Genomic DNA, 26565 nt, shown 5'->3' with positions numbered 1-26565 from the left:
GTATTTCAAAGGATTTTCTTTTCTCAAGAATAACCTCTTTAGCCCTGGCTGGTGTAGCTCAGTGGATTGAGCGCGGGCCTGCAAACCACACGATCGAGGTTCGATTCCCAGTCAGAGCACATGCCTGGGTTGCAGGCCAGTTCCCGGTCCCCGGCAGGGGACTCATGAGAGGCAACCATACATTGATATTTCTCTCCCTCTCTCCTTCCCTTCCCCTCTAAAGATAAATAAATAAATAAAATCTTTAAAAAAAGAATAACCTCTTTACCCTCATGCCTCTACAAATCAGGCTAAAGGACATGCACTAGATGTAGTGACAGGGAAAACATGGTAAGGTTAACTGTTAAAAAAAAAGCAGGTTCACTTTCCTAAGTTTCATCCTTAATCTTTTCACTTTCTTATAACATAACCTTGATCTTGTGCAGCATGGTCCAGATTAAAAATGAAAAGTAAAGGCTTTGTTACTCAATGCTCACTCAGAGCTCATGTTTATAAGATTCCCATGCAGGTTTTCTTCTTTTTCTTTTGCCTAATCTACCACCTTGTGTTTGGTTTTGAAACTGCAATCCTCTGCCTCTGTACCTATATACAACATCCTTTACAGGATTTCCTTATGTAACTTGGAGAACTTAGGGCACTTTAAAAGAAACTTCAGACACATCATATGCTAAAAATTCAGACTTTGTAACTTCAACTATAGCTGAGAAGAAAGGAAGGAATAGAGCAATCAAATAATAACTGCTAACCTTTGTACAGCTTTTGCTCTATGCCAGGCACTGCTCTAAGTGGATTACAGACATCACCCACAAAGAACAAATAAGAGCAAAGAATGTGCAAAAATTGGAACCCTTGTACACTGAGAATGTAAAATGGTATAGCTGCTATGGAGAAATGAAAGGCAGAATTGATCCAGCAATCCCACTTTGGGGGGCATGTATCCAAAAGAATGGAAAGCTGGATCTAGAAGAGATATTTGCACACTCACGTTCATGGAAGCATTATTCAACAATAGTCAAGAGATGGAAGAGCAGCCCAGATGTCCATCCACGGATGAGTGGGGGAAATGTAGAATATACATACAATGGGATATTATTCGGCCTTAAAAAGGGAGGAAATTCTGACCTGCTACCACATAAATGAACCTCAAAGACATAATGTTAAGTGAAAGAAGCCCAACAGTAAAGGACAAATATGATTCCACTTACATGAGGCACCTAGTGACAAAAAGTACAATGGGAATGATGGTAAAGGTTGGGATTAAAAGAGGAGCTGTCCTTTGGTGGGTACATAATTTCAATTTGGGAAGATGAAAATGTTCTGGAAGTGGCTGGTGATGTGGTTGCAGTGTTAATATGTATCCTTAATGCCACCAAACTGTTCACTTAAAATGGTAAATTTCATGATATGTATATTTTACCACTATTTTTTTTCTTTAAAAATCACTCGTGCAGATTTTTACTGGAGGGGCTACCTGCCTTCCTTTTTGATACCTGTGCTAATAAAATCTACATATGCCCCCCCCCCAAAAAATTAAAACAAACAAATGAGGTAGTTTGGTAAATTAAAGATGGTCACACATTCGATGCTGCTCCTTCAATAAGAGGTGAAATCTTATTCTTCCCTCCTTGACTCTGGGCTGGCTTAGTGGCTCTTTGACCAGCTGAATGTGACATAGGGTAAGTTCTGGGACTTTGAAGGTTAGATCTTAAGTCTTGTGCTGTCTCTTCCTTCTGCTCCTGATTACTTCCTGCCAGAACCTCAGCGCTGGGCTGTGACAAAGCCAGACCAGAGGGAGAGGTGGCCTGTAGGCATTCTAATACATAGCGCTAGCTGAGCTCGTCGGGGGGGCGGGGGGGCGGCTTCCAGCCTGAATTGGCAACATCGCAACACCCAGTTTTTCCTAAACTTAGCTGCAGTCTCAGCTGACATATAACCTCAAACTGAAACTGCCCCGCCGAGCCCGGTCACCTCACAGAATCATAACAAACTGTGCTAAGCACTAAATTCTGCAGTGGCTTGTTATGTAGGTACCATAACGATGTCCATCTTCACCTAACAAACCCGAGGCTTAGAGGTGAAGTGCTTGATTGTGGTCTCTGCGCCAGTTAAGTGGAGGAAGTCCTTCTTGAATCACCTCTCTCTGCCCCAAACCCTGCATTGCTGACCACTAAGAACAGGTTCTCAAATAAAACAGCTGTAATCGCTGGAGTCCTTACTATTTCCTCGGCGTCGGACTCTAGCGGCTTCCGGGGCGGTGACACTGTCTTGGGAAAGGACTGCCCCACCCATGCAGAGATGCCACTCTTAACATGGCGGCAGGGTATCGACGCCTGTGTCCCACGCCTAACAGGGTCCGGGTGCCGGCCCCGCTCCGGACCGGGGAGGGGGGTGGGGGGAAACAGCACTCCGGAAATGCCCGAACGACGGCGGAAGCGGAAACACAAAGCGGTGGGGGCCGCGGGAAGCGTCAGTCCCGATTCTCCCTCCTTCTCAACAGCCACAAATAACAGACGGAGGGTCGGCTTAGGTGAGGTGGCGGCCGGGTGGGCCCGCGGCCGGAAGGCGGGCCTCGGTGCCGGGGGCGTGTGCGGCGGCTGGATGCGGGCTCCTGGGCTCCCGGGCTCCCGACCGCCCGGGCTGTCGGTCTCGGCCTCTCTCGGGCCTGTGGCTCCCGGGAAGGCAGGGAATTGGGTTTGTGGTTCTTGGCCATCTAGGCCTTCGTTGTGGGGTTTGACTCCCTTTCTGAACGCGGCCCAAGATACGGAACACGCTCTTGCTCTCGATTTCTTGAGCAAAATGGGAGTAGTTGGCCTGGACAACGTGGGGGACCCCCATCCCACTCCCGGCGTCAAGAGTTCCACGATGTTAATGTTAAATCAGTGTTTAAGCCAGTAAATTGGGAAAAGCCAGAACCCATCGTAGGTAGAAGATGTCCCTGGGCAGGACTGAACGGATACGTCCTTGAGAGGCCACCAGTCCTGGGCTCCCAATCCCCGAGTTCTAGTCTTACTTCGTCCACTTTGCCCAGGTCCATTACCCTTTCTATGACACAATTTGCTTGTCGGTACAATGAATGTATTGGATGCCTCTGTTGTCCCTCCTAGCTCAGAAAGTCAGGTTCTCTACTCCCTCGCCGCGTCTTTCCTTTGGAGACAGACCTGAAAAGCATGTGTTTCTGGCCAGGAGGTCACTGATGAGAGATGTCTACCCTGTCTCTTTCCAGACCCCAAGCAGGCCCAGGGCAGTGGGGCACTTGGGAAGGTCCCCGAGCTTCCTGTGCAGTAGGAATCTGCCCTGAGGACTTTGTTTATAAACCCATACCGCCAGTGTAGAACATTCCAGTGTGAAAACTAGGAGACTAGTTTTTTTAGTCTTAAAACTTTCTCCTAACTTGCTCGTTCACTTTGGCAAATCTCTTCCTCTCTTTAAACTTGAGATTTCTCATCTGGCAAATGAAGGTGTTGGATTAGGGTCACTGGTTCTTAATCCCCTTTCCCATACTCCCAGCACAACTAAAGAACGAAATAATGGTTCTATCATATCAAGATTTTCTGGGGGATGGAAAATGGGGTTTGGAGGATACATATGTAGTCATATAGCCTGAAAAATCTGTGCTTATAATTTTTAACTTTCATTTTTGGACAGTTACTAAGGCTCTTTCCCACTCTAAAGTTTGCAGTGCTGTAATTCTTATGTCCTCTTTAGCTGAAGTATATAGACTTGTGTGTGTGTGTGTGTGTGTGTTTAAATGACTGTATGCCCTGGAGGTACACACTTTAGTAACAAAGGTACTAACATAGAATAGGAGAAAAAAGAGCAACTATATTTCACTGTGGTAAAGTGACACTGAAATAAAGTTGGACCGGCACTAGAGCTGAAGAGCTGGATCCTCGCTTCATTTAGAAGTGTTACTTTCTGGCTCTATGGCTTAGGGCAACCCAGCCTACTTCTCTGGGCCTCACTTTCCTTACCTGGAAAACGAGGGGTTGAACTGGATGATTCTTGATCCTTTCTGCACTATAATTCTGTTTTTATTTTTTGTTTTTGTTTTTTTAAATCTAAGCAGTTTGGTGAATATGGTGTGGCATTTCTTTAGGAAAGAGAGGCTACCCTAGGTAAGAGACATTGATGATTTTTGATATGAGAAAAGTGACCAAATTAAGTGACATGCAAGAGATTACTTTGACAGCAGTAAGCTGAAGCCCATAGAAACTGAAGAAAGGCATTAAACTGGAAGGGCAGGGAAGCCCTTGACCAGACAGGGTGATGAGGACATTGGGAAGTTTTAAGTGGGAGAACATATTTTTTATGAGGGTAATGAAAAGTAATTGAAGTTACAATAATTGAAATGACTTGAGTTGTGAGATACTGGTAGTAAAAGTCTAACTCCTTTGGGAGATTGAAAGCTTCATGGAAGGAAGACTTTGTCACCACCTACCCTCAAAAGGATGTATTACTTAAATGAGTGGTGATGGATAGACAGTAGCAATCAAGAAGAGGAGTTGCCACAGAGTTTTTAGTTACATACAAAATGAGAAATTGATTCAGAATTGTGAACATTTTTAAAAGAAGTTCCTAAGTTCTCTGGTTAGTTGTAAGGTAATGTGTATAATAAGAGACAGACATGTATCCTAGAGGGGCTGGTGTGATTGAGGAAAGGAGTAATTAGAATAATTTAGGGGTGGAGGAGGAGGTGGACGAGATGGAACAGAGATGGGAAGACTTTTAGGTGAAACAGTAAAGAAGTGAGTTTATGTAGGTCTTTTGTAGGTATCAGATGTTGTGAGAATTGTGAACAAGTGTTAAAACCTCTATAATAGAAATAGAGGATTAAAATGAAAGTAAGTTGATTTTGTAAGCAAGGAAATGTTGGTGCTCCTGTACAAGAAGTGTAGATAACCTTCAGGGCTAAGGATTAAAAGACTGGGATAAATTTGGGAGCAAACAGAAGGAACTGATTTAGTAGAGAATAGTGTATTTCTATTAGGAATGGGAGGAGCTTTGAACAGGCAGGTTGAAAAAAGAGCTTGCACGCCCAAGAGAAATTGTGTTATGGAAGGATCCAAGTTTAAAGAGCACTCACAAATAACACAGGATTGATATTTAGGATGTACTTGGGCCTCCAGGACAAAGATAATGCTTCCTATGGCTAAGGTCCTTCAAACAGATAGCCACAGAAGTAGGATGCCCCGTGCTGAAACAGATAGCCACAGAAGTAGGATGCCCCGTGCTGAAACAGATAGCCACAGAAGTAGGATGCCCCGTGCTGTTGTGGGCTACTGTGTGGAAGCCTTACGCAGATGGACCACAAACCTAATGTGTGAAGGAGGCTGCAGTCAGCAGCAGTTCTATCAGAGCACCCAGAAGTCCATCTGCAGGCATGAGGGTATATCTCTAGAATGCAGGGAGACGGCCCAGGTGCAGAGGACTGACTTGATAGGATGTGTAGTGTGGGTTCTCTGATGCTTAATCTATGTCCTGGAGTAGGTGACTGGTACTGTTGTCCATCTGCAAACTGAGGGCACCAGTTTTGGACAGGGAGCTCTGCGTGAGCTTCACTGTGTCTGTGCAGGGCCTGAAACTGTGTGTGTGTGTGTGTGTGTGTGTGTGTGTGTGTGTGTGTGTGTGTGTAGTTCAGCGTACATGGGTGTGGGTGTGTTTTGTTTTTCTCTGGGGATGAAGAGGTACAGCTTTCATCATAGTCACATACGGGTTCAGGGCCCAGAAAAAGTGAAGAAGTGTGTGTCTAGGTCCACCGTGAAGGCCCCTTCGACTTGGAACATTCTGTGATTCTACAGTTCTGTCAGAATGACATTTCTTTGAGATTTAGGGCCTAAGCCCCTAGAACTTGCTAACTTTAGAAATACCCAGTGCTGCACATTATACATTCTTCACATTTTTATTATACTCACCTGTTATTTATACTCAGCTCTTCCATTTTTATTAATTTGAATGTGGCCTGTACTGTATTTTTTCTGTGTATATTTTAAAATAAATGTTGTTTTACCTAGGCTTTATAGGGATAATTTCTGCCTTTGGTTTTCTGCTTTAGTCTACTCTGTTCTCTGCTTGCTTTCAGGTACTTTGAGCTCAAGTAATCAAGAGGGGAGATTTGCTCTTTGATACTGGAGATAACACAGCAATGGGCCCACGAAAGAAAAGTGTTAAAACGTGTCTCATGAATAATGACATCTCAGAGGAAACAGTATCAGATGAAACGAAGGACTATATGAATCAACTTTCACATGAAGTGCTTTGCCATATTTTTAGGTAAGATGATTATTTTGTTGTAGAAAGTTCTGTTGGACAGACATTCTCTAGACTGTGTTAACATTCTAGGCTTCTTGGAATTTTTATTGATGGGAAGATTTGTTGACTTTTGTTATTATGGTACTGTGTATACATAAGGCAGTGTTACAGATTTTTTTACTACAGCCTTTACAGTGAGAAACACATTTTTGCTCAGTAGACAAATAGTATGTGATTGAAACCAAGGTTTTGTGAAATGATACCCATCATCGCCATATGCTGTACACACATGAAAGTTGTTTTGTGGTAACATTTTTTGAAACCTTTTTAAATTATATTTTTGTCCATACTGCATTATAACAACAGTTAAACAATACCCCCCCCCCCCCGAAAAAAAAGAAGAAAACCTGACTTTCTTGTTTCCCCTGCTCTATTCTTTCAATCATTATCCATTCATTCAGTAAACAGACCCGAATATATTTTGTCTCTGGAGTTGAGGACCTGAGTTTGAATCCTAAACCTCTCATTTACTAGCTGTGGACCAGTGATAGGTATAAAGATGTTATAAGAAGGGTTCACTGAGATCATGCTTTTAAAGCACTTAACACACTGCATGCCATAAATGCTTGGTGTTTATAGTTATGCCTACATTCTACCTTTTTTTATATTGCTACAAGGTCTTCATAATTACTATTTTAGTCGTGTAACACAATAATTATCTTTGCCCTTATTTTCTGGCATCTGAATTGCTTCCAGTTTTTCTCTTATGCAATTAACTTTTGTAAGCATCTGGATTTTCAGTTATTTTAGATTATTTACTAGGGGAAATTTTCATATGAAGTTCTTAGAAATGTTTTGAAGTTTTAAAAAGTATTATATTTGCAAATTATGAAGTGTTTGAAAAGTAGAGTTCCTTTAGGGAACCGTGGCTACTTTATTTCACTTGGTTTTTCTTCTCTAATATAAATGTGCACTAGTCTTTATTTTCTTCAGTTTGTCGTTCTGTGACATAATGCAGTTTTTGTTAGTTCAGTTCTGTGTGGGATTACGAGGCCCAATTAAAATAACAGATTTTTTTCTTAAACATAAAAAAATGATACTAAAGTTCATCTTGTAGAAAGAAGTCTACTAGAATAGCCAAAATTTTTTGGAAAAAGAGTCTAACCCTACCAGATCCTTAAATATATTCTAAAATATACAGTAATTAAAGATCTGGAATTGAAAAAGATATCCAGACAGTGGGATAAAACAGACAAACTCCATGTGCAGGTTACATATGTGGATTCAAATATATTTGGGGATCCAGTTTATGATAAACTTGGTATTTTCATCAATGAGGAAAAACAATGGCTTACTCAGTGACGTCACAACCTGAAAACCATTTGGAGAAAATAATAAAAGCATGTTCTTATCTCATATCTGACAACTAAACTCTAAGTGCATCAATAAACTAGACAATAAAGCTATTAAAATTCCAGAAGAAGTCACAGGTAAAACTTCCCAGGCACGTGTGTTAGATGTTTGCTGAGTGACAGGAGGACATACTATGAACAAATTGGACCATTTTTAAAACTGAGAGTAGATCAGGTCATATTTCGCAGTTCAAGCAGAGTACTCGGATGTGAGGCAGTCCAGCAGAAGGGTGTTACTTGAGATCTAGTGCCAAAAAGCATGCAGCGAGTTGGCAACCCGTAAACAACTGTGAACTAAGCTGAGTACTTGAATTTGGTGTGAGATGTTTATTCTAAATAAGATGTATTTTTTAGGCTTCTAGAGTTTTTATCTGAGGACCCAAGTATTAGTTTTTTGATAACTACTTAGCATATTTTCATGAACCAAGACAAACCATGGTTTCCTTAAATAGGAAACCTAAGCCTTGCTGTGTGTGCTGTGTCAAACACAGATTTACTGAAATGTATTTGATCTGCTTTTTGAACTCAAACCCCTTACTACGTATCTATGAAGGAAAAGTAACATTTCTTTTTCAAAGGGTGAACGTGACATAACTTCACATGATTACCGAACTATTTGTACTTAAAGGGAGTGTAATGCTAACTTAGGCAAACAGTTTGGATAATAGTGATTTGGGGGAAATATTTTAGAGGCAGAAATTGATTTAGAAAAAAATTCAATATTTTTCATTGTTCATAAAATATGTAGTTGTATAGTTTCTATCCTACTTATATTTAACTTTTGGAGACTATAAATTAACTTAGAAGTAATACATTTTTTAAATAGAGAAATTAATTTGATTTGATTCTTTTTATTTAAAAAGTTTTAAAAGGGAAGAGACATGAGCTGGGATAGGGAAAAAACAGAATAGAGAAATACTCAGCAGGCATACTTGGACTTTTCTTTTAGAATGAGCTTAATTTTTAGAAATTAGACTTGACCCAGTGGTATGGACATCTCTTTCTTCCTCTTTCCTAGCTGTGGACTTTTTGTAGGTCATCTTCTGAGCTTGTTTCACTACTTGCAGAATAGAAAAATCAAAGCACCTACTTTATCAGTGAGGGTTCTAACAGGACACAAGATACACTGAGCTGGAATTTGAAGATAATTTAACGAAGGGACTGGTTAGAGTGGTGTGGGTAGGGTTAAGGGAATCAATGAGGAATGTTGAAGACTTCAACTAGGGGACCAACTAGAAACAGCAGAAAGCCTTTGCTGGGACCTGACTTGGCTAAAGTCAGCTGATAGCCAGAGGGGCAGGGCACACTGCCCAGCAGAGAAGGGGAGGGCTGTGTGGGAGGCACTGAACAACCTGCCTTGTAAAGTTGTGAAACAGTGACTTCCGTCTGCGACAGGATACCAGCCTAGTAAAGGGCAGCTTTTCCTTTTCTTTTTATTTTTATTAATCTTGTTATGCATGGGGGGGTGAGAAAGAGAATGAGATATTCTGATTTTTTAAAATATATATATATTGGTATTACTGGAAACAGAACAAAGGTAGAAGTTAATTGAAAAGTTTCAGGAAGGAAAAATAATGGGAGGTCGGAAAGAGGAAATTGCTGCTCAGATGAAGTGCTCTCACTTAACGCTTATGCAATACTTTTATCAGAGTATGTGATCTAAAAGGTAAAAGATCTAGGGAAAAAATGACCTACTACAAACCTAGTAGACATGTCTGTTGATGAAGAAAATAGAGCTTTTGCAGGGTGTGGTGTTGAGGGAGCAGAGAGTAGACTTTTAGCCACTACAGATGGATTCAGTGAAAGCTGTGAAATAAAATTGGCCACCTCAGATTGATCAGTACTCTCATTGTCCTTTTGTTCTCTTATCATCTTGCTTTGAATGCACAGAGCTTTCTTCCTTTTTTTTTTTTTTTTTTTTTAATTTTCTTTGTCCTTAAAAACGTAAAAGGAGAAAGGCAGGTTCTATCAAATGCCCTATGGAGGAAGCGCAATACTTTATTTAGATACTTGAGTATTTACTGACTTAGCTATTTTTAGTACAAAACCATAAATGCATGTTGAGCTTAAAACCCTGTGACTATTCCTAAGGTATTATTTCATTTGAGGAGTAGGAGAATGGAAGAAGGAAAAATAACCCATCGGGAAGAGGAAGTACTTAGCCACTTGATAAATTTGAGTTTCTTTCTCTCACAAAGGTACCTCCCTCTGCAGGATATCATGTGTATGGAATGTCTTTCCCGGAAGCTAAAGGAAGCAGTGACCCTGTATCTGAGAGTTGTGAGGGTTGTGGATCTCTGTGCAGGGCGGTGGTGGGAATACATGCCAAGTGGTAAGTAGATTTAACGTGTACATGTAGTTTTCTACTGGAAATTATCGATGTTTCCATCAAAGGTCACTTGTCATCAAATATTACTTGTCTTGACCTAGGCAATTGGACTCACCTTGTAGGTAAGGAGGCAGGATTTTATGTGAATTATTTAGGTTGGGTAAGTTTGATAAAATACATTTTGCCTGATGTATTACTATTTTAGTCATCTGTCGTTTTCATTTCCTGTTCCCTTCAGGAACTATATCAGCCCGTTCCACAGATACGTAATTAGAGAATATTATTGAGACTTATTAACTACGCATATGTTGACCATATTAGACAAAGTGTCCTTTGTTTTACAATGCAGGTTTTCATAATTTTCCTGTACCCCTTGATGGCACCCTCTGGTTAAACAGATATTCTAAAATATCAGGTAAACTAGACCAGTTTTTCTAAAGCTGCTCTAGTAGGCCACTTTTGGAACTTGAATTTCTTAAGCACTTTAAAAAGGCCTATACTAGCCCTGGCTGGCATAGCTCAGTGGATTGAGCCACAGGCCTGCGAACCACACAATCGCGGTTCAATTCCCAATCAGGGCACATGCCTGGGCTGCAGGCCAGTTCCCAGCAGGGGACTCACGAGAGGCAGCCATACATTGATATTTCTCTCCTACTCTCCTTACCTTCATCTCTAAAGGTAAATAAATAAAATTTTTTAAAAAGGCCTATACTAGGTCTTGGATATTTTCAAATAAGGTATTGGCCTTGCAGATGAAGAACTCGAAGTTAGTAGCCTTTCCACAACAAACGGACCTCAGATAAAGAGACTGTGAAGAAAGAAAGTTCATGACTTCAGTTAAGCAGAACATGGCTGAAAGGGAAGAATCAAAGTTAAGGACCAATCAGGCTTTTTTTTTTCCAGTTAACATCAGTCCATTAATTAATGCCATTTGGTTACTGTTCTTTGGCAACTTTAAATGTCTTATTTAACCATGTTTCATTGCATGTCTTTTTTAACCGCCTTTCAAAATATCCAGATCCTGATATTTTGAAAATGTGATGGGGCTGGGCACAGGGAGCCTTACTGATTGCTAAGGGCTGAGGAGATAATTGTTTTGCATTGTCCTATATGTGGAACAGGACAGACTACCTCTGGAATGCTGGAATATTGCACAGCTTGGGGTACTATATCTTTTCAACAGTGTCTTCTGTTAACTGGCAACTCTTGTCAGTTGGCAGTAGTTGGTTAACAGTATATACCCTTATGCGAAGCAGAGAACTGAGAGTAGAACTGAGCTTGGGAGAAGGCAAACCTTGTCTTTAAATACTTGAAAGAAACCATCTTAAGGGAAAGGGATTCATCTTATTCTGGAGAGTGATAATTTACTCCAGAAAAGAAAAAAGTAGGGCAGTATGAAAATGACTGGTATTCCTTACATTACATTGGCTTTAATGGAGGTTAGGCCAGCAGGAGTTCTGGAGAGGGGATCAGTGCACGGTGTAAAGCAGCAGGAGCAGAGGAGAGCTCCCAGTGGATACAGTTTTAGAAGAATTCGTATGCACACTGCTGGCTTCCTTCACACTGTGAGCCCGTGAGCCCGAGGCTTCCCAACCCTGCAGTGAATATTTAAAAGAGAGTCAAAGCAAACAGTCTCTAGTCTAGAATAAACTCTTACTAACTACTTACTAATGTCATCCTGGCCTATTCTTTGGAGTTTAAACCTTGATTCTTTATATAATCATGCTAAGATTTTTATATATTGATAATACATTATGGTTTTCTTATGTGATCTCTTTGGATTCTCATACCATCTCTGTAAAGAAGGTGTAAACTTTATCCACATTTAGTGTGAGTCAGTGTGTAATGTACAACAGAAGAGATTGGACATTGGCAGTGGTCAGATTTAGTTTTGAATTTGGGCTCTGTCACTTGGTGGCTTTTAAACTCTTTCAAGCTCTTTTTTTACATTTGTAGGTGGGATGATAACCTTGTTCATTGGGTTGTGATAATAGATGAGAACAAATGTAAAATTGTTAACCCATTGAATGCTTCAGTCAGTAAAGCTTACAATATAGGATAGTAATAACGTGTACATGTTAACGTGTACATGTTAACGTGTATAATAACCTAATAAAAAATCTTAGGTTTTGTTTTATTATTTTTTATTATTAGAGAGACCAAGTCATTTCTGAGGTCCCTTCTTACTCTTTACTTTTATGATTATAAAGTTAATATATCTGGATTAGCCTTGTACAGTGGTACAACTTTTGAAAACTTGAGTATGTAAGATTTAGTGATTTGGGGCTTCATTTTTATTAAGAGCTAATATTTTTATTTGTCATTAGTGAGCAGTTGGCTTTCTGACAGACTACATTAAAAAACAAAACACCCAGATAATAAAAAGTGTCAACTGTATGAGACTTTTCTCCCACCTTACCTCACCAGCACTTCTGCAATGGGAGTAAACTGCCTCCTCCTCTTCCCAGGTGGCTGATCCCCACTAGGGAGCATGGCTGGCCTCCCACATGAATAGACGTCTGTCAGTGCAGCATCCTCAAAGGGGGCATCACTTATGTTTTCTTAGGCACTGACTTGCATCCATCTGTCTTTTCCAAAAGAATGAATTGTCTAAAATAACAATTTGCAACTGGTGTGCACCCCCCCCCGCCCCCCCAGTTTTTAAGTGAACAATACCTGACTGTTTAGTCAGGGGCACAGACCTCTTTCCTTTTCAATGGTCAAATTTTAAAAAAAGGCATCAGCCAACACAATAGCTGTGAGGTGTGAATGCCCTGTTTTGAACCACAAACTTAGATTATATAATAGATTTGCATCTTATTGGTCATGTCACATAATAAGGCTGCATCTGTTAATCTTCATACCAGATATTCTTATATAGGCATATAAAAGTTACTTTTTAAAAGTCATTACTATTATTTTAATTTTTTTGTAAATCAAGAAATATGCCTCTTTTTTTTAAAGATTTTATTTATTTATATATCTTTAGAGGGGAAGGAGAGAGGGAGAGAAACATCAATGTATGGTTGCCTTTCGTACGTCCCCTGCTGGGATTTGGCCTGCAGGGAACTGGCCTGCAACCCAGGCATGTGCCATGACTGGGAATTGAATCGTGATCGTGTGGTTCGCAGGCCGGTGCTCAATACACTGAGCTGCACCAGCCAGGGCGAATTATACCTATTTTTTGTCAGATTGGCAAAAATATATATTTTTTGGTGTGCTACAGAATTTTAGTAGTTAGTTTACATGTGCCATGAGATGAAAATTTTGAAAATCGCTGGTTCAAAATATCTGAGGAGCAATAGTTCAACACAGGACGGAGCAGTTACTAGGAAATGGACAGACTAAGAGAATCTGGGTTGGGACAGATTGGGGTTAAAACAGCTTTCTGAAGATGAAGATCACATCTTACTCGTTTTTTCAGTTGCCTGCTCCACAGAGCCCTTGAGGTTTTATGAACCAGAGAGTACCTTTTGGGGAGGACGAAAGTGACTAGTAAATGTTGACAAACAGAAAAATGAACCTGGCACTAAATATCTTTGACCTTTTCAGGTTTCACAGATTCCAGTTTTCTGACACTATTGAAGAAGATGCCAGATGTCGAACAACTCTATGGCCTTCACCCTAGATACCTTGAGAGGCGAAGGGTACGGGGCCATGAAGCTTTTAGCATTCCAGGTGTTCTGGAAGCTTTGCAGGCATGCCCAAACTTAGTGGTGAGTGCATCTAGCTGAATACTTAACATCAACTCATTGATGAAATAAATCAAAAGAATGATAACACATGTTCACTCACAGGCAAATTTTACCCATAGCAAACTTTTAAGTTCCATTGCATGCTAAACATTTTATGGTACAGAAGTAGAAGCTTTGATGCTAAATTAAAAGCCTTTCTTATTCTTGCTTTGGCATTACATTCTAGGGTGTGGAGACTTCTCATTTGGAGTTGGTAGAGTCCATTTGGACATATATGCCACATGTTCATATTTTGGGGAAATTTCGGAATCGTAATGGAGCATTTCCAATCCCTCCTGAAAATAAACTGAAAATTCCTATAGGAGCAAAAATTCAAACTTTACATTTAGTTGGTGAGTACTATTTGTCAATTCACTTGTGGTTTCTTGAAATGCCATATAATTGAATATTCACTGAAAGGAAATAAGGATAATTTTAGAAATGGCTTTGTTGATTGGTGATGGCAAAAGATATGCCTATGAGGCTTGTAGAAAAATATCCCATTAAAGAGCCCAAGGTGGAGAATGGGAGAAATACTGCTTTACAAACAATCTATTCTCTTTTTGAAGACAGTTGGAGTAGTTTTGAAAGTTGTTGTGGGTTTTTTTATTTGTTTGTTTGTTTGTTTTTTTCAATGAGCCAGATCCTGCCCTGGTTTCCTGATGTTCATCCTTTGGTTCTGGCTCTGCCCTCTGGAGTATAGCCCTCCGGTGTAACTTTCTGTGACAGCAGCAACGTCTTCTCTTTGTACTCTGCCATATGGTACCCTCTATGGCTGGTGAAACAGAGGCACTGAATGTTTTATGTTAATTTATCCACTAGCCACATGTAGCTAGTGACTACTTTATAATACAGCTCAGCCCTAGAACATTGCATAATAAAAAATATCCTCACGATAAGGATTTTTTAGTAATTTTTTTAAAGAAATTGAGGTTTTTTTTCTTTTTAAAGATTTTATTTATTTGTCTTTAAGAGCGGAAGGGAAGGAGAGAGGGAGAGAAATATCAATGTATGGTTGCCTCTCATGAGTCCCCTGCTGGGAACTGGCCTGTAACCCAGGCATGTGCCCTGACTGGGAATCAGACCAGCAACCCTTTTGTTTGCAGGCTGGTGCTCAGTCCACTGAGCCACACCAGCCAGGGCAGAAATACTTTTTAAATCCTATCTTCCCATTGCTGCTTCTAAAGAAATAACAAGGTACTAGTCTGTTTATGGTTTGTTTTGATCGTTCTTTACAGGAGTGTTTTAAGCAAGTCAAACTTGATAGGCTTTAATTGGGTAATTCTGATAAAAATATCCCCAAAGGACACATTATCAAATTCAAAAATAGACTCTTTCATTTAGAAACAGAATACAGAGTTTCCTGGTGATTTTCTTGCTTGTTCTTTTTTGGAATATGTTTTAGGGGTGAATGTTCCTGAAATTCCTTGTATTCCAATGCTAAGGCATCTTTATATGAAGTGGGTAAGACTCACTAAACCACAGCCGTTCAAAGACTTTCTTTGCATCAGTTTACGGACTTTCGTCATGAGGAACTGTGCAGGTAATGGGTCTTTGTTATGGTGGAATTATACATATGCTATTCTAAAAATACCCTAAAGCAAACTCCACATCTACATTCATAAATAAAATTATATTTTGCAACTACTGTATGTTTTATAGTTTATTCCCCTCATGAAGATAAATATACGTTTTGTTTTAAAGACAGTAGATGCATGATTTGTGTCTGACCCATGAGAAAAAAAGGCATCACCATGTCTCTACATATTTCTAGGCACTTCAGCACTTTTACTTTTTATAGGAGTGTTTTAATATATTTCTGTTTGCTTTCTTTGTCTCTGGTCCCCTAATCATTCTGTGTGTAAAAGTTGTCTGATCTAATCTATTTACTTGAAAGCGTAAAACACTATGGTGCTAGTTTCCTAGTCAGAAACCTCCAATGTCTCCATTTCCCAAGAGTGTCAGCTGCAAACTATTCTGCTTTAAAGTTCACAATAACCAGGGACCTTCTTGATAGCTTTGTTTCTGCCTCTTTTCCGAGCCACACTTTCTTTTGTAGTCAGGTTTGCCTACGCACTGTCCACAGCCAAACACTTTCACTGGAGTGTTTCTCCTTATTCTCTCTGCATTGTCTTGTCCCGAGCGACATGCTTCCTTCCTCCTCTCCACTTGTACACGTCCTTCAGCTGTGCCTCTTTCCACTTCCCTTCCTCTTTTCTTTCTTTTTCATATGATATGGAAGATGGTGTTTTTGTACTTGATATGTTCTGCCTTTTTATATTTTTATAATTTTTCACATTAGTTTTGTCTCCGTGTCAGTCACAAGTTCTGTGATAGAACCATCTGTTGTGAACTTTTGTATGCTCAATATAACAGTCATTACATAGATGTTTAAATGACTGAGCTATGTTACTTGAATGAAGGATTAAACATCCAACTTAGTTTTTTCTCCCTTCATTATTTTGAGCTCAAAACTATTAAGACTTCAGGGAATTTATTTAAAAAAATACTGACTACCTCTCCCATGTTACTGACAAACCCTTATGCTAAATAAGTATACAGTGAGCAAGCCAATGCTTTCATTCTAACAAGTATAAACGGGAGAGAGCCGACTACTTGGTTGTCATTTCCCAAAAAAGAATTTAAGTTATTTTAGCTTCTAATTTGAAAATTTGTTTTTAAGGCAGTTTATATCATTTGATTGAATTTTGTTTTCCCTTTCCCCAGGTCCCACAAATTCCTTGAAATACGTCCCTTTAGTAACAGGCTTGGCCTCTGCCCGAAACTTGGAACATTTAGAAATGGTTCGAGTTCCTTTCCTTGGAGGTCTTATCCAGCATGTAGTGGAAGACAGTTGGAGATCAGGTAATTTTCTTTAGTTACTAAATATGCTATTTTATTAAAAAAGAATTTTAAAGGTTTCATTTATTTTTATAAAATGGAAGAGAGGGAGAAAAAGAGGGACATCAATGTGTGGTTGCCTCTTGTGCACCCCCTACTAGGGACCTGGCCTACAACCCAGGCATGTGCCCTGACTGGGAATCGAACCAGCAACCCTTTGATTAGCAGGCCAGCACTCAATCCACTGACCCACACCAGCCAGGGCTAGGTACTAAATATTTTAAAAATAGATTTTTAAAAATCAGCAAGCTTTTATTCTCTTTTGAGTCTTTTCAAAAGAAGATGCTTGTTAGTATTGGCACGTTCTATCTGGTGTATTTCATGGAGAATAAGTAACCGTGAGCACAGGCTGGCATTCATTTTCATTTAACAGTGTTAAACCTTCTTAAAATCATTGTAAGGCATGTTTTCCGGCTTGTCAATACTTTTTACTTAGTTAATAACATATCTGTTATATTTGGAATGTTTCTGAGAAATGTTAATAGGAATGTCTAATGTACTTTAGTATTAAGAGATGTTTTTTAACTTGGATACCTTAGATCTATGAAAGAATTCAGATATTAGTAACATGTTTTCATGTTTATCACTTGGCTATAGATCTGTCCATTAGATGATGGCTTTTAAAAGAAAAAAAAACACTTTATTCTCTAGGTCCTTTAATTATATTTTAAATAGAATGTTCTCCATGTTAATCATTTTTTTTCTCCCCACCGCCCCTCCATGTTAATCATTTCATTGAAATAAAAATACCAAGACATTTGGCTAGTTAGATAATTAATAGTTGAGAACTAACAATCTAACTTTGGATATTCAAAGTATAAATGAAAAATCAAGTACCATTGGTAACAGACATTATTATTAACAGTAGTAATGATGATAATGCTTGAAACCCAACAGAAATGCACACATATCTATGTTTACCAGGGATTGTTCCAGATTGTTTATAGTAACATTGTTCATGAATACCCCAAAATGGAAACAACCCAAATGCCTACCCGCAATAGCATGGAAAATTAAAATATAACACAGTCTTGCAATGGAATACTGTGCAAGAAGGAGATGAACAAACTAGCTGTAGGCAGCAATGTGGGTGAAATTCATAAACACAATGTTGAGTAAAAGAAGCTAGACAGTAAAGTGTACATATGATGTGATCTTATTTGTAAACATTCAGAACAAATCAGTCTTTCGTGAAAATTCGTGAGCCATATACATTGATAATTTGTGTACTTTATCCTCTGTATTTTGTACTAGTCTCAAAAACATGGAGCAAAACCAGTTAAAGTTAAAGTCGTGTAGATCTTATTCCTTATAAATACATTGGAGGTTCATACTTTGGCCAGAAAGTGTCAGGATCCCTTGTTTACAATTCTCTTGTGAGCTCTGGCTTCTGGAAATTCTTACCTAATAATCTAAATAGTTTGGACTAATTTTCACACACCATCAGAATGTCTTTTCAGAATGACAATATCTGTTTTCACTTTAGGAGATGACTAGTAGTCACAGTTGATCTTGAGATATTAGTTTGAATGGAAAAATAAACTTAGATTTACTTTTAAACAGATAATTTTCTAAAGTGTGAATAAATGATTTAATAAAAATACTGTGGTCAAGTGAAATGTCTTTTGTCTTGTTCCTTTTCTCCTTTAGGTGGTTTTAGAAATTTGCACACCATTGTTTTGGGGGCTTGCAAAAATGCTCTTGAAGTAGACCTTGGTTACCTCATCATCACTGCTGCTCGTAGGTATGTTTCCTCCTCACCTGTATCTTTTGTCTTAGAATGATATTTTTTCCCTGTTTTACAAAAATTGGGGGGGGAATATGTATGTGTGAAGTCCTATCATGCTTCATTCAGATTTAAAGTACACAGGAATTGTTTAAATAGCAGCATGGTTGTCACTTAGTGGTAGTTTTAAGCTGTAAGAGGTGACCAGTCCAGCTCCTCTTCAGACCCCGCAAGCTCTAACAGGCAGTGGTCTCGTTAGAGAAGAAAGCAGCCAGCCGTGGGCAAGTGCCTGAGTGCAGCACAAGTCAGCAGGCACACTGGTGCCCACAGCCCTCTCGGGAAGCTTTGTCTCAGCTGCGACAGCCTTCCAAATAAGTTTAGTTAGTTGGAGTTATTATTTGCTATTGAGGAACATTGTTTAAAATCAGCCTTTCAGGTTCTAACCTTATAACACCTTTGTATTTTTAATACATTTTCATATCATTTTATGCCACCATTCCTATTTCCTATGTTATTAAGAAGTCTACCTCTACTTTCTAATGTTTTATTTACATTGAATTAACTATTTTTCAGTTTATTAAAAAGCAGAGTTGTTTCATCAGTAGAATATTAAGAATATAAATAGAACAAAACTATTTTCTAAGTTTGAGTAAGTAGTTATTGTTACCTACTATAGAACTGTACTCTGTTCAAATGGACTTAACAGCTAGCATAGAAAAGATATGAGAAAAATACCAGCAGCAGATTCTTACCTAGACTTAATCAGGTTTAAGAAAGCACTGGAAAGGATATACGATTCTTATGGTGTAATTCATTGTTATTTAATAGAACTTCAGTGCACCACCTAAGATGTGCCCACACTTTGCAGAATGCCCCTTTAAAGGAAACATCTCTGATATTTTTTAATGGAGGGGAGAAAAGTTGTTTGCATTTGACACTTCAGTAAGGTAAACTTCTTTCAGAGCCTTACATTAGGAAGAACCTTTGATTCTGGTTGCTTTTATTTTACTGTAGTATGTATCTCTTTGTTCGTAGGTTACATGAAGTTCGGATCCAGCCTTCCCTCACCAAAGATGGCGTCTTTTCTGCCCTAAAGATGGCAGAATTGGAGTTCCCCCAGTTTGAAACCCTTCATCTGGGATATGTAGATGAGTTTTTGCTGCAGAGTAAGACTTACACCTTCTTTTATTCCTTAGAATTGCTGTAGGAAACTTTCTTGACAAGTGGAAGCCTGAACTGGGATGTTCTGTATTATCCTGAATATAAGGCAACTTAAAATCTTATGTGCTCTCACTCCTTGAAAAAGAAATTACTAATTTAAGCTTGAAGTGTCAGTATTTTTTTCGATATTGCCTTTGATTTTAGCATGTTATAGAAAATATGGTGATTATCAGAATGCCCTCCCCCTAAAAACCTTTACCTACATTTGATATTGTCTCCGCTCTGCTGCACACATTTCTTTCCCATTCTGCTTCATTTTTTTCACAGAATGTCATCCTTGGTTCCATTTGTTGAATTTGACCTACCACACTTCTTGAAGCTTTTGATGGTCCTCTCAGATGAGGTCCCATCCCCTGCCCGTGCTCTTCATTTCCATAATAAGCCCGCTGGGGCTTCTGGATTTCCCAGATAGTGTGAGCACGTAATGGTCAGTATTCATTTAATGACGATTGCTGTTGGAAGGCTTGTTCAGAGCCCTTTCTGGAATGTATTTACAATGGGGTCCTCACCCTTCGGGTTTGAGTGCATGTCAGTTCTTTATTCAAACATGACGTTAGTCATACATGCAAGAGTACCAGCATGTTTTTATTTTTACAAGAATTAGTTTCTTCCCTGTGTAGTCGACAAGAAGTTTTTTCTTCATCTGTCGCTATCATTCCAGGTGTTTTTTTTCCTGTGGATATAATTTGCGCTGTCAAAGAAGGCTTTGACAGAAGGCTGACTCCTCTGGTCAGGACAGTCCAGGTCCAACAGCACAGCTGTTGTCCTTTTTCATTTCTGACGTATGTACTATAGTGGGAGTTTTCTTTTTTTTCACTTTTTTTTAGTTGTAGTTTTCATTTATACAGGTAAAGGATTTTTAAAAATCCAGTCAGCTAGTTTACACAGCAATCACTTTTAATCTATATAGCTTTGACAAAGATCAGCTTTTCACTGACATAGCTTTAAAATGCTAAACTACTATAGTAATTTCATATAAAATCAGTGTATAGCAAGGCCTTCCATAAAGTTCTTAATAAATTCTTGGAACTTCAGCGAAAACAGTATTTGTATGATGAAACCAGTCTCACCCTAGACTCATCGATACAGAGACAGTGAAGTTCCTTTGGCATCTCATCAGCACTGTGGGGAAGGTGCTCTAATGCCTGCTATGTTTGGTGTCAGGGTTTTTTTTTTGGTTTTGATGAGGTTGCTCACATTCTCTGTCCTTCTACAATATCTGTGTAGTAACTTAAAATTGTTAGGTTGGTAACTGGTCTTTCTATAATTTTGTATTTTGTTCTCAAAAGCTTAAAATTACAAATTTTGTGTATTTAAGGTGGCCACATTTAGGCCCAGGGAAAGGTTATCTTTGAGGGTCACCTTTATAGCCAGATATTTCCCTATTGTGCTTGTTCCCCTCATCACATGTTTTTCAGAGAAAAACATGTTACCCTTGCCTACTATTATCTTGTACTTGCTGAATAACTCATTTCACAGTCTCTTTCATACTTAATAGTCTCTTAGCTTTGACCCTTCTGTAAGCTGTTCTTTTCTTCACATGTGCTGCAGTTCATCCATTTTTTCTCATATAAGTGCCCTCCTCTGCTTCTCCAAGCATAGCCCAGGATTCTCATTATCAGAATAAGATCTGGGTGCCTCTAAAAGACTAGAGAGGAAAGAGCGGTCCCAGGCCACACTCTTTCACTTAATGTCATCCTTCTCAGTAATTTAGATTTTGAATCAGCTCTTCAGGTGCTCCCCTAAAACTTGAGTCACTTTTTTGTTACACAGGGTCTGGCAAAATATAAATGAAGCATCACCCTTGTCCCTGATACATTTATGGTAGAAATGATAGTGCTCAGATGGGGAAATGGGCATCTGAAAAGCAGGCACTGTGTGTTAGGAATACGAGAAAAGTGACCCAAGGATCACTTAGTACTTACATGTACTAATACTGAGAGAGGGGTTCTTTGTTCACCCAGCCTTGTGGTCACAGAGCTGCATGCAAAGGTGATAGCACTCACTGAAAACCAGAAGCAATACAGAGTAGTCTTTAGGGCTGAAGCTTTGGAGAGACGGAGAGAGGTGGCTTTGAGGCCTGCCTATAATGAATCATGGGACCTCAGCAACTTACTTCTTTAGTCTATGTTTTCTCATTTGTTAAATGAAGGTAAAACTAACAAATGAGAAAATGTGGACTTTTATTATTACAATTTCTTACACTTAGAAAACATTCAGTAGTGTTTACTGAATGTAAAAATTTAGCATATCTATGGGCTGAATTAAAAAGAAACAAAAGTGAGTCCTTAGTGATGTCCTCAGAGTTTTGAAGGAATGTGATAATCAGGAGACCCCAAGAGCAGGAACACAGTGGTTGTCTCAAAGCACTGAGTGGAGGACGTGGATTTTTCATGTTAGGATGCAGCCTTTACCAGTCCTGTTAGCACTTAAGGAACAGGACTGGTCCAAGATTTACCTGGCCAGAGGGAAAAGGTAAGTTTTGAGTCCAGAGGGCAAGAAGAAACTTCTTACCAGGAGGTTGAAGAAAATTGCTCAGTTAAATTGTAAAAGATGGGTTAAGGTGAAATCTGCAAAAACTACTAGTAAATACGCAAAAGGGAGACTACAGGAGACAGACCATAAACTATATGGAAAGTGGAATTGGAAGAGTTTGGAGTGGGTTGGTTGTTATAAACGTGTTCCTAACTAAAGTTATAAATCCCTGTAATGTGCAGGGCGACTTCACCAGAGCAAGTGGGTTTCTCTGTGCTTTCATCAGTTGGTTACAGACTGTGAGAGATGTTTGAATTCTGTATTCCTAGTCCTATGCTGGACATTGAAGACATAGATGTGAACTAGACATAGTTTCTTTTTTCTTCAAATTGTTCATAGTCAAGTGGACCATCCTGCATGGTGAAGGGCAGGTAGATGGGAGAAGCGATGATAGAGGACCAGGAATGAGGTATGATTAACAATGGCATGAACTAGAATGGAGGGACCTCTTCTGCTTATACACACCCCCTCATCTTTTACCAGACAGTAGGCACTACAGCCCAGTGGCAGGGAAAGCGGGTGTACCTGAGTTAGAAGTCCATTTTCTCAGGATGGATACGGATTTACTAACCAACACAATGAGCTCTAAAAATTAATCTGAATTCCCCAAGTTTATTCTTCTGTACGTGCAGCCACACCCAGCTCCAAACACATGGTCCTTACACCTTTGTGTAAGGAGAAAGCTACCTTTTAAGGTATTATTTTCCTTTTTAAAGATAAAACTAAAACTTTACTGTAAGCATGCATTAATACAAGATATCCCTCAGTATTGCTTTAATTTGGCTTTCTTTTTGCCTTTTCTAAACATTTGGAAATAACTTTTCCTATTAGCTGCCCCTTAACTTTTAATATAAATTCTCACTTTGCAAAATAAATGTTAGTGTTTATACAGTATACCTAACCAGAAAATGTACCAGAATGACACAGAGTGATCTCAAATAGTGATCCTACTGGATGTTAAGATAAAGAATTGGAAATGCCCATGACACTTAACCTTCCTTTTTTTAATTAAAAAAAAATGGATTTCTCTTTCTAGGCAGAATGGCTAATGCGGATCTGGTGAAGTATGGTTTGGCTGATGTGGTAGAAAATCCTGGCATTATCACTGATATAGGGATGAAGGCAGTCAATGAAGTTTTTTCCTGTATCAAATATTTGGCAATTTACAATTGCCCCCATCTGCATAATCCATACAATTGGATCTCAGGTACTGTGGTCTTCAATATGGCTGTTTTTATATCGCGATAATATGTATCTCTGTGCTGTGAGTAGCATTCCTCGTATATAATGTAGATGATTTACATGATTGTTCATGCAAGTTCTGGGAACCTTTGATAACCAACTTGGAAGTATGTTCAGTGCTTCTTTGAATTCCTGATGTTTCTACCTAAAAATTTGCCCTGTCCAGGTTATGGATTCAAGTGCCCTGATCTTTATATATACTTCTTTGGGCCAGGTGCATACAATGAAGGTTAGAAATTGCTGCTTGGGATATTATACTTGTTTTCTCTGAGTTACCTTTCAAATGACACATTATCTGAAAGGATAAGGACAAAATAGGTATGTGTATATATGTATATAAATATATAAATTACATGACATACTAAACATTGACTTGTATTTAAATTTTTCACCTTAAAATTTTAGGCTGTTTGAGATACCTGCAGTGGTATTTTTCATTATTGATGGGGTTCATTTTTTTCCTAAGAGAGTGTATGATTTGTTCTTTAAAGGTCCTTAAATACCTAAATCCACAAACCTTTAAAGAAATCCAGAACTAAAGAATTTGCATTGTGATGTCCTCTTTAACCACACCACACCCCCTCCCTGGCACTTGCAGAACAGCCTCCTCTGCTGTGTGAGTCGCCTCCTAGGGGTGTTGTAGCTGCTCACAGTCTCGTCTCCAGGTCTGTTTATGGGCTCTGGGCCTCTGCTGAGGTCGACCCCTCATTAGAATGACCATATCTTACCCCCCAGAACTGAAACATCCTTGCCCCAGCTGTACCAAGAAGTTACTGGGAAATATAAACTTTAGGCTGTAGGGGGCATATAGATAGATCACTTAAAAAAATAACATTTATTGGGTTTTTGATTTGTTTGTTTTCTTCAATACAGAAGAGTATAAAGAAGAAAACAAAAAATGGCCTATAATCCCATCACTCAGAACTCCTGTTAACACTTAAAATAACTAAAAGTAATACATGCACTTGATAATATCAAACAGTACAGAAAGGTACAAAATGAAAAGTCTCCTCTTCTCAAAGGTAACCACCATCCACAGTTTCTTGTATCTTCTTCTGGACAGATTCTTTTGTGCATATTGTGGCCTATACATGTATAGCATTTAAAATGATTTATATGTACAAAAGGATCCTGCTATGTCTATACACTGTCCTATAGCTTGTCTTTTATAGTAAGAATATTTTTAGAGCTTTACATATCAGCAAGCGTCTTTAGTTCTCCATTCTATTAATAGCTGCATAATGTCCTATTAAGTGAATGCACCCATAATTCTTTAACTAGTGTCCTACTGTTGAATAAATATGTAGTTTGTTGAGTGAATCACATTTAAATAAAGGCAGATTGGTTACATGCTATCTAGCTCTCACAGTGAAATTAGGTAACAAACATCATAGTTTACAGTCGTCCAGTTTTAGAGAGCATGAGAAAAGTTACAGGATTTGAAAGTCCTTGTGACCTGTAGCAGAATTCATCAGTAATGGAAAAAGTATTACCTCAATTCTCTCTGGCGTTTCATCAACAGACCACTCAAGATGGACTCGATTGGTTGATATCAACTTAGTGAGGTGTCATGCTTTGAAGCTGGACTCCTTCGGCCAGTTTATTGAGTTGTTGCCCAGCCTGGAGTTTATTTCACTGGACCAGATGTTTCGGGAACCACCCAAAGTAAATCACATTTGACATCACTTTTGTTTATTTATTTTGGTACCCAAGGAAGAAAACAAACCAAGTGATATTCTTCTTTTTAATGACTTGCCTTTACAGTGTTATGGGACTCTACTGTCAGTGCAGTGAAGGCATAAAGGTTATAATGCTTGCGTGGCCTCTTTTCCTTATAAATGAGTATTAAGGGGTCTCTAGAGAAGGGGGAAAAAAGTAAGGAAAACTCTCTATCAGCCCTGTAAACGGAAGGTAAGGTAAGGTAAGAGAGCGAAGGTGGAAATTTGAGCTAAGACAAATTATTACTTGGACTATATTAATTGGGAGATTAAATCTAATCGGGAACCCACCTTGGAAGTGGTTTACTTTGCTGCTGTCTTTTTATTTATATGTACGTCCTGCAAAATTTGAGATTGCCTAGTTGAACAAAATGTTATTTTAAAACTGCTTAGCAAATAAAACTTATATTCCCACTGTAATAAAAACTTAATGCTTCAACTCACTATGTTCTGTGTTGTCAGCCCTTAGTGGCTGCATCCTCACTGTTGAAGCAGTGCAGTAGAGTGGGGGAAGCTCAGGATTTGGGGTCAGGATACTGGGGTTTAGGGTCCAGTGGCACCACTTACTTGGTCCTGTGCCATTGGGTAGCTCTCCTGCCACTGTGCATCTCATCTGTAAATCAAGCTGAGTAACAAATTCTCTTGCTCGAAGTGTTGTGAACCTTAAGTGAAGTCCTGTGTGTATATGTAAAAGCATTACATAAATCACTATGTAAATACTCTCAGAGAGAATGAAGCAAGGGGTTCATGTAGAGAATGAAGCAAGGGGTTTAAGCATGTGGTTTTGTCTTGCCTTAGGGCTGTGCTCGAGTAGGTCTGAGTGCAGGCACGGGAATTGGGGTGTCCTCGGCTCTCGTCAGCAACCAGAACTCCAACAACGACAACGATAACAATGCTCAAAATAACGCCAACATCCACGACAACAATCACCATCATCCAGATGACTCAGATGAGGAGAATGACTTCCGGCAAGATCTGCAGCCAGGAGAGCAGCAGTTTGCAGCTGATGGTAACCCAGATCTTTTGTGAGCTCCAGATAGAAACGAGTTTTACTTTGGATCACATTTCTCTGATTCTATTTTGTCCCCGCCCCTCAACTTCATTTTGTCACTTGACACATTGGGGTTCAAGTTGATAAGGTAAATGAAGGGGTGGATGAAATTTGCCTGTTTGCTTGTTTCAGACTTGTCCATGCAATGCCTCTTGCCACAGAATCCTTAAGGGTGCTTACCAAATGGGGAGGACTCATAGAACCCATGGGAATTAGGGTACAATGAGCCTCAGAGGCCTGGCTTAACTGAGATTTTACTTTGAGGATTTGGGCAAAAGAACATCTCTTTACCAATAGACAAGATTATTGAGTTTGACTATGGAGACCATTTTTGGACATTCCCAGAGCTGAAGAAAAGAATACCAATGATGTGGTAGACATTGTGTTAGGCATCTTTTACTTACCTTTCATCATTAAGTCCTTTACAACCATCAGCAAGTTAATTAC

General features: G+C 39.1%; 1 protein-coding gene across 5 annotated transcripts in view; it reads left to right on the top strand.

Moving 5' to 3' along the window:
* The first annotated feature begins 2425 nt into the window (after nucleotides 1-2425).
* Nucleotides 2426-26565, top strand: part of FBXO38 (F-box protein 38) — a 42612-nt gene continuing 18472 nt past the window's right edge. For 4 of the 5 annotated variants that reach the window (XM_037044975.1, XM_037044974.1, XM_037044978.1 and 1 more), the window contains exons 1-12: nucleotides 2426-2527; nucleotides 6080-6270; nucleotides 9860-9993; nucleotides 13543-13706; nucleotides 13912-14077; nucleotides 15130-15267; nucleotides 16452-16589; nucleotides 18276-18369; nucleotides 19387-19517; nucleotides 23144-23314; nucleotides 24872-25014; nucleotides 25866-26076. In XM_037044975.1, coding sequence (XP_036900870.1) covers nucleotides 6143-6270; nucleotides 9860-9993; nucleotides 13543-13706; nucleotides 13912-14077; nucleotides 15130-15267; nucleotides 16452-16589; nucleotides 18276-18369; nucleotides 19387-19517; nucleotides 23144-23314; nucleotides 24872-25014; nucleotides 25866-26076 — 1618 coding nt within the window. In that variant the 5' untranslated portion in view covers nucleotides 2426-2527; nucleotides 6080-6142. Of the gene's footprint in view, nucleotides 2528-6079; nucleotides 6271-9859; nucleotides 9994-13542; nucleotides 13707-13911; nucleotides 14078-15129; nucleotides 15268-16451; nucleotides 16590-18275; nucleotides 18370-19386; nucleotides 19518-23143; nucleotides 23315-24871; nucleotides 25015-25865; nucleotides 26077-26565 lie in introns of those variants that run through there. The other variant, XM_037044976.1, reaches the window with a different exon arrangement.

The sequence above is a fragment of the Sturnira hondurensis genome, unplaced genomic scaffold (genome assembly GCF_014824575.4).
Source record: "Sturnira hondurensis isolate 20B ecotype Veracruz unplaced genomic scaffold, ASM1482457v3 Scaffold0004152, whole genome shotgun sequence".
In the NCBI taxonomy this organism is placed as follows: Eukaryota; Metazoa; Chordata; class Mammalia; order Chiroptera; family Phyllostomidae; genus Sturnira; species Sturnira hondurensis.
Note: the sequence above shows the minus strand (reverse complement) of the source record. Positions and strands in the feature narration are given on the sequence as shown.